Below are 12,399 nucleotides of genomic sequence, written 5' to 3' on the forward strand. Positions count from 1 at the left end.
GTCAGGTACATTTACAGTAACCTATCACTACAGTGTCACATAAGTTTCTCCAGTGGGGCAAATAGCAGCTCCCTGTGGTCATTTCAGGTCAGGAAAATGGCATGAGGAAGAAGTTTAATCCCCCTCTTCCCACACGCACCATAGTCCTGATTCACATCAGAGACCCACACACCTGAAAATTAAGTTTCAGTATGGAACTCCCAACACACAGCTGGCTCAACAAGACCCACAGCAGATCCAGGAACTGTAATGTGTAATGTGATTCTCTGCTTAAAAGCTGACTTGCTTCTTCATATAGTAGAAAGAAAAGCAGCAAATTAAGCCCTGGTTCTGTATGGTTCTGTACATGCATATCTCTGCTTTCCATCCTGGCCGTTGCTTTTAAATGAGGACACATTTTATTTTGATTTTGTCATTTTAAAGCAGTGCATTCTATGCCCAATTGCTTCGCAGATAACATTCTTTTTAAAATGGTAAAATAGTAAATGGAGACATCTTGCAAGCTACCCATTCAAAAGCCTACAATTATATATTTTCCCCTTGTAATTCTCTTATGTAATGAAGAATTTTGTCACAAGAAGTGTGATTTGTGGGTTGGGCACAGAGTGTGATTTGTGGGTTGGGCACTAGAGTGGAACATTTGCCTATCAAGAGATGCTGCTCCTTACTACTAAATAACAACAATAATAAATATGTTACGTTTTAGGAAGAAAAGTTGCAGCCCGTCTTCTCCTGCAGAGCCGGATTTTCTCAACAAACACCCGAGCAAGGTACTGTGAAGTTCAGATTCTAAAATGACATCAAATCCCTGTATCTACAGTTCTGAAGTGTGTTCACGGTTGCTTGGCGTAACCATCAGAACATGAAACCGTTAGCGGTGTTTTGAAGTCTTTGAGACAAAAGCCTGCTTGCTAAGAACTTTAGTTCTGTCGAAAGGCAGGGAGGTACAGTGAATAAGAGAATCAAAAGGCTGGAAGTCTGCTGCTGAGAATAAATGCTCACTGCTCCCTGAGGTGATTTGTCTGTGCACTTCACTTTCTACAGATGTTAGAGCCTCTTTTTGAGTAAGGACCTGAGGTTCTTTGGTAGCACTTTGATATCCTGCTCGAATTCAATATGTGAAATGGAGGAGTCGCTCTGTGACTGGGAGCACAGCACAGTCTTTGAAGTCTGATCCAATTTTTGCTGCTTACCATTTGATGTTGAAAGGATGAAATGAAGAAAACGCACAGTTTTTGCCAGTAACTCTGCTGAGCATATGTAAGATTAAAAAAACAAAATCCCTTGGTTGATGTACTTAGAAATGTTAAGCAGATTAATACCTTCCTATAGCTTTTTTTTCCTCCTTCTTCTTTTAAAGATACAAATTAACTTTGAGAGGAAATCAGCATACTGCGTGTGCCATTATTATTTGCCTCTGTGTGAACTGGGGGTGTGAAAGGAGCAGGTGGCACTGGGAAACTAAACAAATGTTTGGGATACAAGTGCAAAAACTCAAGTGACACTTAAGACTCAAGGCTGTCCAGTGGTGGTACAGTGCCTTGCACACAGGAGTCCTGCAGGACTCCATAGAAGTTGATTTACTGGCTCAAATCCCAAATTGTTCTCCACTAACATCAGACGTGTGCATGGAGCTGTACAAAAGTTTCAATTTTTAATGTTTCCAGAATCATACTTATATGTTTGTATTGCATTCAGGCTGATACAAAGATTGGCTTATATTTCTAAAACAACATCCCGGAATTGTTGTAGTTTTTTAAAAGGATGCAGGTGATATTTCATCATCTCTGGTTGTTTCACAGGATTCAGCTTTGCAACCCATCAGCCAAGCCCATGCAGTGGAAGATCCCCAGTTCTCTTGTTCACTGAGACTGCATAAAACTCAAGGTAAAACATGCTAATGCACAAAAAAAAACTGTGGCCTTAAAGATCCAGAATGTATTGTTTTTCAGAAAAATCCTACCTCTTTGCAGTGTCTTAAGAGAACATATGAAGAGCCCTGCTAGAACAAAGCTGTGATCCATCTGTTTCCACACAAGCTGACCAGGTTACACTGAAAGGCCCATAAGCATAATCACAAAGGCCAAAGAGACCTCTTTTGTTGTTGCTCCTTATCAACTGGTACTCAGAGGTATGCTGCCTGCAAACATAGAGGTCTCATAGCTATCATCACTAATGGCCACTGATAGATCTCTTCTTCCATGAATAACATTCCCTTGAAAGGTGGGCAACGTACAAAACGTTCAGGGTTTCAAGCTGGAGTTCAATGCATTCTTACCTGTGAGTAAGTCCTGTTGAACTGGAAACTGAGTAGTTTTTCTTCTGAGTAGACAGTCCTGGATTGGGCCATCAGTTACTCTATCAATCTTCTCTTTTTGCCCAAAGGAAGAAAAGTCTAACAAGATATTCTAAAACCTCTGCCTAATGTTACTACTGTATCCCGCTATACATTTTAGCATGTCTTTGTTGGTGCAGGTGGATCATGCCGCTGTAGTTTCCTCCAACAACCCTTGGCTTTTGAGTCCTCCATTCAGCATCTTATGCACAGAATCCCTGCACCAGGCAGGGTTTTTTTCTGGGAAAAGAGGTGGCGGAACTCTCAATAGGGAAATGAGGAAGAAACACATAGGATTCTTTGAAATAATATTATTTTCACGCACTATTGTCGAGTATTTTCAAGAGGTGCCAGAACTCCATTCCACCACATTCCCGCTGAAAAAAAGCCCTGGCTCCAGGTACTCCATTTTGGGAGAGCTTCATAGGAGACTAACTTCATTGATTTAATATTTGCTGTCTGAAATAGCTCAGAGAGATGCCTTATTATGGACAGCGACTATCCACTATGCTATTTGGGACTACTTCCATGAGGTCTGCAGGTGGCTATGGGTAAGCCACTCCTCTCAGTCCCAGCTCTGCAGCTGTATTGTGATAATAGCTCTGACTTTGGTCTCCATTCTGAGTGGGCATTAATCTGTCCAGAAGGACAGTATATAAGCGCGTTGTTGTTGTTGTTGTTTGTTGTTGTTGTTGTTGTCTGCTGATGCAGATATGACCCTACTGGGTAGATTCTACATAGCTAAAGATGTAATATTAATTATTTATGTCATTTATGGTCCGCCTTTCTCATTGAGACTCAAGGCAGATTACGCAGTGAGAGATTAGGACAGTCAGTATCAAGGACAATTTCATAAACCATGCCATAGGGTAAATAGACACAATAGAAATTAGTAGAAATTAGTTACACTTTGTTTCAGAAAAGTTTCATCTCTGTGTTCTGCTTTATGCTTGTTTACAAATTTTCTGTTACCGTACCTTATTGTATCAGTTTCTCTGAATGTCCTAACTGTTGTTCATTATAGTCTTTTGCTCAGTGAATGTCCTAGCTGTTGATTATATTGTATTCACTAGCACTATTTAATTCAGTTTGGGTCTCAGTAAGAAAGATGGACAATCGATCGATCGATCGATCGATCGATCAATCAATCAATCAAAATAACAATTACCAACAGCTGTACATTTTTGTAGCTAAGGGATAAGATCTTGGAAGCCAGGTAAAACACAGTCTAGGCCAATTTGGTGTGGATGGTTTGACAGTGTCCGGTTTGGGTGGGGAATCATCAGTCATAGAGATCAGAAGCATAATGTAGAAGGAACAATAGTGAAGGCAAAGCCAGAATGTGTAGCTGAATCCAGATGGACTGTGAAAGAACCAGAGACAAAGCCAAGGATTCTCCATTCTTCGTTCACTGCTGCTGTGGTTTACAGAGGTGTTTGCAACCTTGCATTGTCAAAGAAGTGTCCATGCATGAGTTTTCTGTGCATTTTTCCCTATGCCATCTCCACCAAAGGGCTTTTAAAAGTCATTTGGTGATGTGGTGGGGGAAATGGTGACAGTGGCATAAAGGAAACAGATAGTGTGCTAAAGCGTTCGGTCTGGATTCTTTAAGAAAATATCATAGTAAACCAGGTTTGAGAAAGAGAATGACAAAGGTGAAGAAAATCTGGAAGTGGATGATTAGAGGACAATGTTGTATGATAATCCCCAAAACAGTGCCCTGGTTTGGAAGCAGAGGTGGAGGAAAGCATCCATCTGGAAGCAGCCTTGGATGTTTGCTTGATCAAATTGCCAACCAGAATATAGCAGTGCAACTTACAGAGGTCTGACAAAGGCATTATTCTTGTATTGAGCCCTGGTTCCCCAACATACCGTTTCATGAGTGTGTATGATTTGATAGCCTAGGCAAGCTTGATTTTGTCAGATCTCAAAAGTTAAGCAAGGTCAGCCTTGCATAGTAATTGGACAGGAGACCTCCAACAAAGACCAGGGTTGCTATGCAGAGCTAGGAAATGGCAAACCATCTGTGTTGGTCTCTTGCCTTGAAAACTCCAGCAGGGGTTGTCATAAGTCAGCTATGACTTGACTGCACTTTCCATCACCCTGTATGTGGCTGCCCTGACCTGGATGGTCCAGGTAGCCTGATCTCATCAGATCTTGGAAACTAAGCAGGGCCAGCTCTGGCTGGTATTTGGATGGGAGACCAGCAAGGAAAGCCAGGGTAGCTATGCAGTGCCAGGCAATGGCAAACCACCTCGGAATGCCTCTTGCCTATGAGGTCACCATAAGTTAGCTGCAATTTGATGGCACACAAAGAAGTATGTAGCAGAAAGATTCCCATTTCAAATTATTGTTCTCTTAATGAATATTAATGACGAAGAGGAAGGAAGGGTATTGTGGACAATTATTCACATTCAGTAACTTGGTAGCACCATCCTATACATATTCACTCAAAAGCAAAGTCCCGTTGTTCAATAGGGCTTACTGCTCGTGAATATGGAGAGGACTGTAGACTGATATCCCATATAGCTAGTAGTTTCCACTGCAAAATCTTGGTGGACAGCTACATTCTCTACTTGTTTTCAGTCTGCTTGAGACTTGGATTCATGGAATAGGAGGGCAGTTAAGGATGTGTGCATTACAATGGAATGCTTTAAAAGGATTTCACATTAAGCCATAAATCTGCCAAATGAAACTATTACCTCCAAGCCCAAGTAAGGGATGCATCTATTATACTTCTGGGTTTCTTTTACACACTGAATAATAACTTACATTTTGAGAAGTCCAATAGAGTTGGTAGATTTATTATCAGAATAAAATATTGCTCATCTTGACAGGGAGTCTGTCGGAATTCAGCTTCTTTAAATGGGGTAATAATGCAGTCCATTGTAAGCAGAGTCAAAGAAGCTTTGTAACAAATCCTGTGTCAAAGGAGCCCTAATTAAAAATTTGTTTTGATGAAGAAATAACTACTCCATTTACTTGATCTATGAAGGAAACAAGTAGGTAAAAGAGAAGACGATGCAGCCCCATAGATCTAGGACTCTCTTGGTAATGTATTTAAAGCACTTAAGGGAGGCAGTGATTATCAATCACTCTGAAATGAGCAAGTTTTAAAGAAATAAACCTGTTGAAGAGTAATAGCCTGTTCCAGTCCTTTTGAAAGCACAGCTCTTCGTTTGGGAATTCAAATGTTTTCACACCCCAGCGAATCTGAATTGCTCTTAGTGCCTGGTGTGTAGTTTGTAGTTGGCACAGTGTGTGAGCCAAAATAAAGTGGCAGATACAATGCCTTAATCTTAAAATAAATATAGCAAATAGAGGCCATGCAGAATCGCTCTGTGCAGGTTTATAACAAAAGTCATCTTGAGTTCAGTCGTGAAGCTTAGTACCAAATACAGCGAGTGTGGTATAGCGATTGATTAGGATCTAAGAGAACCAGGTTCGATTCCTCAGTCTGCCTTGGAAGTTTGCTGGATGACTTTCAGCTTGTCATGGACTCTCGGCCGAACCTACCTCAGAGGGTTGTTGCAAGGATAAAACAGAGAAGAACAATAAGCCACTTCTTGTCCCATTGGGGAGAAAGGTGGGGTATAAATGAAGTAAAATGTAAAAAATATCAAGTAAGTGCAAAGGATGGTAGCCTTTGACCAGGGATAAAAGACAGAATGGATGTTACCTGAAAACAGGTATAACAAACCTCAGGCAGGTCCTTTCTTCACCTCATGAAAAGCGGCTCCAGAAGAGAGCAACATGAGCCAATTCCATCCCAGTTGGTGGGAGGAGCGGGGAGGTGCTTGGGGAGCCCCACTGCCCCCTCCCTCTTGTCAGTGGGAGGGGAGGCAAAAACTTTGATAGGTCGAGCCTCCCCTTCACAAAAAAAATGGAAGGATCCCCTGCTCCCAGCCTCTGCCTCCTGCTGCTACTCACGTGGCTGGTGGGGATGGGGAAGGCCCAAGGAGGCACCTTAAAGTCTTTGGATACATGACAATGTAGTAGGTGGTTTGGGGATGCAGATATTAACCTGGCAAGTGGGCCTTGTTTACTATCTGGCTGTGAGAGATCATAAATATCCATGGAGTCTGGTAGAAATGGCTCCTGAGGTCAGATTTTTCTGGACAGACGGGGATGTTCTGTTTCCTGGAGCCTTTGCCTTGGTTCGCTTGACTGAATCAGCACTGAGTAATTTGCTCTGTAATCATCTCTCTGCCCTTGGCTTATGGCACTGCTGCATCCTCGTGGGTTACGTGGGGAGGGGACTGGTGGAATGGATGGTTCTTAGATGGTTGATCTGATCAGGGATTTTCCAGCTCTTCCAGTGAAAACAGACATGTATTCTTTGTGTGGTAGAATAATTTTTCATATACATCTGCTGTCCTTCAGGATCCTGGGTTGGATCCAACCAGCTTTTCTGCTGGTGAGAAAGGGAGGAGGGAGTCCCCTCTGAACACCAAAAAGGCTATGCTGGCGATCAGGGGATCTGCAGAGACAAAAGGTGTGTGAAACAGGGCCTGTAATACGGAGGGGAGCTGGATGAGATTGAATGAAAAAGTCAGCTGGATCCATCCCATAAGTTTTAGGGCAGACAGTGTGCATCTCTTCTATCACAGTTAGAATGACTTTCTGTCTTCATCCTTGTGGTGAAGATTTTGTGGCCCTGTAGGAGGGCCAGGGATTGTAATATGCATAGCAAGTAGGTTTATTTCTATAGGACTGGATCCTAAAGAACTGTGAACACAGTGGGGCATTGTTGACCCAGAAGGGCTTTTTGCTGATGTGCCATTGCAGCCCCTAAATTACTCTTGAATGTTAAGTACCCTTCAGGAAAAGCTGAGATTTGGCACAGGTGGGTGGGAGATACAGCCAGGAGAGGGGAATCAGCCGAAATTGCTGCCAGACTCCTGCACAAGCTTTTCCATAACTCAGAAAAAAGGTGTGGGGGGCAATTTCTGATACTTCGCCCTTCGGGGTTCACCCCCCCCCATTCTCTGAATCTAGGGATTACTTCTTGGCAGGCACCAGGGGCTGCAGTGAGGAGCAGAAGATGACAAAAATACATTGGGCAATCCCAAGCTGTTGGCAGTTCTTTAGGATCCAGCCCATTGTCTACTTTATAATAAATTGGATTCAGTCTTGGAAATATCCAGAGGGCAGATAATTGAATCTGGGGAGAGGCTGAAAGGTTTTAAAATATATATATATATATCAGGAACAACAAAAATTGATTTATTATTATTATTCTATTATACATTTAAAATATACTGTTTTTATACAAAAAACAATTCTAGTCAGAGCGTTCAAGGAGCAAAATGCAGTAACAGTGTACACAATACGTTAGCAAAGAAACAGTTCAGCTTTCCACATTAAAATGGAAGCGTCTTGCCATTTGTTTCTAACCGCAGTCTCTTAGAGTATTTGTTTTTTTCTGTCTCTTTCATTTTCTATCCCTGACACAGAGCTTTGCCTAAGTAGTTCTTTTTCTTCCCCGCTTCTTTGTTGATGGCTAAGCTTTTTATCATACTCTACCTTGCTGTGCTGTTATTATTGCTCAAAGTTTTCCTTAAGTATCCTCTGTGAATCCCTCTGACGGCTTTTCTTACCGTGCTCAGCCACTGCTGGAAGTACTCCAAAAAGAGCAAGCAATGGTTACCGCCTGGTGCCGAAATATTGCCCCCTCCCAATTAATTTCTCTTCGCTTCTCTCTCATGGCTTAAGCTTTGTGTATTTCAGCCAGAAATACTAAAATTAAGGAATGGCTTCTTTTTCTGTGCTCCCTTTGTCTGAGGAATCACCTTAGACCTGAGCTTCCTTTAATCACAGCTCCTTTATGATTAGAGATAAGAGAAGGGATGGTTTCTGTTTGTTTCCCAGCCTTCAATTTGTGCGGGAGTTTCTTCACACTTCTTGAAAGCCAGCAAATGCAACAATGTAGTTTAAACTACTGTCCCGGGTTTATATTTATTTTAAAATGAATTTGGAAGGTAGGTCAAACATACAATTGGATTCACAATGTTTCGTAGATACAAAGTACACCATCCTGCAGCAACAACAGAGAATGTTAAATAAACATTAAATGAAAAAAAATCCCTTCCTATTATGCATAATAGATACTATGTTCTGAAGAAGGAAGCAAAGCCAAAGAAATTTAAAAACTTCTGGATCTCATGCTGTAGGTTTGTGCTGTTTACACATGTATGCAAATTAGGATAATTTATTGATTTAGATATTTTTATACTCCATTTTTGTTCTCAACGGGAGCCTAAAGTGGCTTACAACGGCATTATCTCCCCCTCCATTTTATCCTCAAATTAACCATCCCCTAAGGTAGGTTAGGTTGGGAGGGTATGACTGGCCCAACATCATCCAGCTAGTTTCCATGACAGAAGAAGATTTGAATCTTGGTCTCCCAGATGCTAGCCCAACACTAACCACAACACCGGAACTCAGCAATCAGTAATTATACTGGAATATATTAAATGAAACTTTGTGTTAGACCAAATATATGACAATTCTTGTTGTTTTTTGTTGACTCCTTCGCGCAAATTCTTCTCAGTTAGTATAGTATTTGGCGAGTAATTCACATACAGGTTTGAAGTGACCCAATTTCTCAAGGAAAACTATGCTTCCTGTGAACAGTGCTATTCTATGCAGAGCTATACGTTTTTATACCCTTTGACTTCAATGGACTTAGAAGAGTGTAACTCTTCTTAGGATCGTACTTGAAACCATGTAGCTTATTAGATTTCCAATTTTTAGCCTTCTGCAGCTAAAGTTAGAAGTTATGCGACAATTTTTTTTCATTTACATGCTAATTTATTTTAGTAGCAAGGTGGGGTGTGACTGTCCCCAGTAAATAACAAGGAACACCAAAAAAAAATGCAGGTGGGCCTTGTGTAATGTTGGGGGTGAAATTTTTCCTTTTTCCCTCTTTCACGAATGGAGCTCTACTCACACAAGAGGCTGAAAGATCGATCTCATTCCTTTCCCTTTCTCCACTGCTGCTGCCCAAGTTGCATGTCTCTGTGGTTGGAAATACACAAAACATTTTACACAAGTATGCTCAAGTGCAAGAACTTATATGTGTTCTACCATTGTGGGCTATTCACTCACTCACAACAACCCTACGTTTCTCGGATGTACACGAGTTTGAAGTCCATGTGGGCATTTTGACCCCAAGAATGAATTTTCTGGGAGTCAGAAGAGGGTCCAGGGAGGAGAAAGTGGGGAAGATCAACACCGCCTTCCACTGGAAGTTCACAAGATCCAATCCATGGACCCAGCCTTAGGATTTAGCATATGCAGTTTAGAGACTTAGATTTGGCCTTCTGGCATCACAACTTGTAACTTGCATGGTTAAGTTGTTAAAGCACACACATCAGGAACAAAGAACCATAAAACCCAGCCAGGGCATTAAAACAGCAATCTAAATGATGTTCATAAAGATAATCCTCAGGCTAGAAGTAGATCATTTTTTTAAAAAAATGAGGTTATCTTACTCAGGAGAGAGAGAGGGAGAGAGGGATCCAAAGAAAGCCTGTTCCATCATTCCAGTTTGTTGCAAAGCATGCCAAAAAACGTCCCTCAACAAAAGGTGCACGATTGCTTTTGAGCAGTCTTTTAGGGTTATGCATTATAAGTTTAATGCCCCCAAAGCTGTCAGATGAACTGCATCGAGTCTGCAGACTTTGAAAGTCTTTAGTTACTAGGAGAGGAGCAGCACAGTGTCGCCCTCCCCTGCCAAACACAACCCGGCGGGGGTGGGGTGGGGAGGGTATTTACGAGTGTGTAAATTTTGAAATTAATTTAGATAAGCAGCTGTTCTACTTTTAATTTAAAACAGGTACAGAGTTTGTTGGCAAAGCAATTAACTTTTAATTCTTTATCTTTCCTGAGTACAGGTTTTCACATAAGATTTATCGATAGGTATTTGTTTTTACAACTGCAACCTGAGTATTTTGTTCTGTAATCAGACATCAGTGGAGGTGAGATCTTTGGGGCGGGGGGGGGGGTGCACGTCTCTCCCATCCTCCCCTCTGGTGACATCAGACAGCAAAACTGTTCTATAGGCAATATATCCAGTTCACAAAACAAAAATAAGATCATATCTGTACTCCTCGATCCATAGAAGCTGTCAAAAACTTCTTTCAAAAACCTGGTTCTGAGAGCATTATATTGTTCAGTATAAAATATGATGTAAAATCTCCCTCAGTTGTAAATATAAAAACATTGACATGCTGGATTTTTTAAAGAGTAATTTTCATCTAAGTAAGCAAAAGATGTGTTCTGAGACTTCAATCTTGGGAATATTTTTTTCAGGCTAGATAAAATTTAACTCTTTGCAAGTACATTTGTTTAGAATGATCATTCTTCACCAGATATCACACAGAAAAGAATAAATTCTGAACAGTCTGTATATTGATACAGGTCCATGGAATCACTTATCTCTAATTTTATATTACTGGTTGTAAATTTGTTAGACTATTCATAGATTGGGACACCTCCAAAGACCAGGGTTGCAGAGGCAGGCAATAGCAAACCACCTCTGGTAGTCTCTTGCCTTGAAAACCCCAGCAGGGGTCACCATAAGTCAGCTATGACTTGATGGTACTTTCCACCACCATTCATAGATGCTGCCTAAACAGCTACCAGATTTCCACATGCAGAGTCTACCTCTCACAAAAAGCTCTTTCAAGCATACATTTTTTAAGGAAATGTATTCAATGAAGGTCTAGTTCTAATATATGAGCAAAAAATTAAATATCTCTGTGCCATTGATAGAAGGGAGACCAATGTTAGCTGCAGTCCCTTGAGGTTCAAGATAACTCTAAGAAACTCATTTTGAAAGACCTCTAGGTCATCTAGGTGTTTTTTACTTCCATGATTCATGGCTAGAGATCATTTGTGCTACAATCTTCCTGAGCCTAAACAGGCTGAAGAAACTAAATTCTCACCTTTATCCTGGGAAAAAACACAGGATGATGTTATTTTGTTTACTTATGAATATAGAAAGATTCCATATATGTGTCATAGAAACATAGAGCTGGAAGGGATCCCAAGAGTCATCTATTCCAGCCCCTGCACAACACAGGAAATTCACAGCTATTCCTCCCCACCCCATCTCCCTCAGTGATGCTTGCTGTATGCTCAGAGGGAGGCAAAAAACCTCCAAGATCCCTGGCCAATCTGGCCTGGAGGAAAATTCCTTCCTGACCCCAAAGTGGTGATCGGCATTACCCTGGGCATATAAGAAAGGGCCACGAGAGCCAAGCACTGGCTCATCAGCATAGCTGTCAGATCACCATCTAGTCTTTTCTTAAATACCTCCAAGGTAGGACAGTCCACCACCTCCTGAGGAAGCTTGTTCCACTGAGGAACCACTCTAACAGCATGTTGGTAAGCAAGCAAGCAAGCAAAATATTGTTATAGCTGTGGGCCACAGCAGCCTAACTTTATAGCACAGTTCATTTCAATACAACTTAGACAGTCCATAACAAAATACAAGTTAATAAGATTTAAAATATCTCTACAAGTATATGATACAATAAAACCCTGGAATAAAATATGTTTATAATTTGGCTAAAATTCTTGAGGAGTGACATCATCACACTCCCAGGCCCTGTGTGATGATGTCAGTTCCTGGTAGTGATGTCATTGCAATGTCCCAGGAGCACATGTGTGCACAAAGATGACAACAGAGGTGAGTGCTGCCCCCCCCCCTCCTACCGGGAAGGTAAGAGGATCCGGCAAACCTAGTCCAAGGCCTATTGAGTAATCTATTCCATCAATAAGCACTATGGCAAGAGGCAGTCCTTCAAGTACCCTGGCCCCAAGCCAAATGTTGCCTTAAATAAATACCTTAAAGCTCCACTCCTAATCCTCTTCCTGTTTCCCTCTTTCCTTGATATTGACCTGAGCTCTTGAGTCTTGCTCCGGCCAGGGTGCACCTCGAAGTTCACCCAGTGCCCTGGGCTCCTTCGAAGGAGGGGGGGGTTGTAAGTGGTTGGCCCTGGCCTTTGCCATATTTGATCTACCTTTAATACAGGCCTGTGATATAAAAGGTCGCA

At 41.5% G+C, this 12,399-nt stretch overlaps 1 protein-coding gene across 1 annotated transcript in view; it reads left to right on the plus strand.

Annotated features, from left to right (window-relative positions):
• MYO3B (myosin IIIB) overlaps positions 1-12,399 on the plus strand; it is a 307,149-nt gene that overhangs the window by 229,419 nt on the left and 65,331 nt on the right. The window contains 2 exon segments of the mRNA XM_054972682.1: positions 707-780; positions 1,753-1,887. Of these exon segments, the coding sequence (XP_054828657.1) occupies positions 707-780; positions 1,753-1,887 (209 nt within the window).

This window comes from Eublepharis macularius, chromosome 2 (genome assembly GCF_028583425.1).
Source record: "Eublepharis macularius isolate TG4126 chromosome 2, MPM_Emac_v1.0, whole genome shotgun sequence".
NCBI classification, from domain to species: domain Eukaryota; kingdom Metazoa; phylum Chordata; class Lepidosauria; order Squamata; family Eublepharidae; genus Eublepharis; species Eublepharis macularius.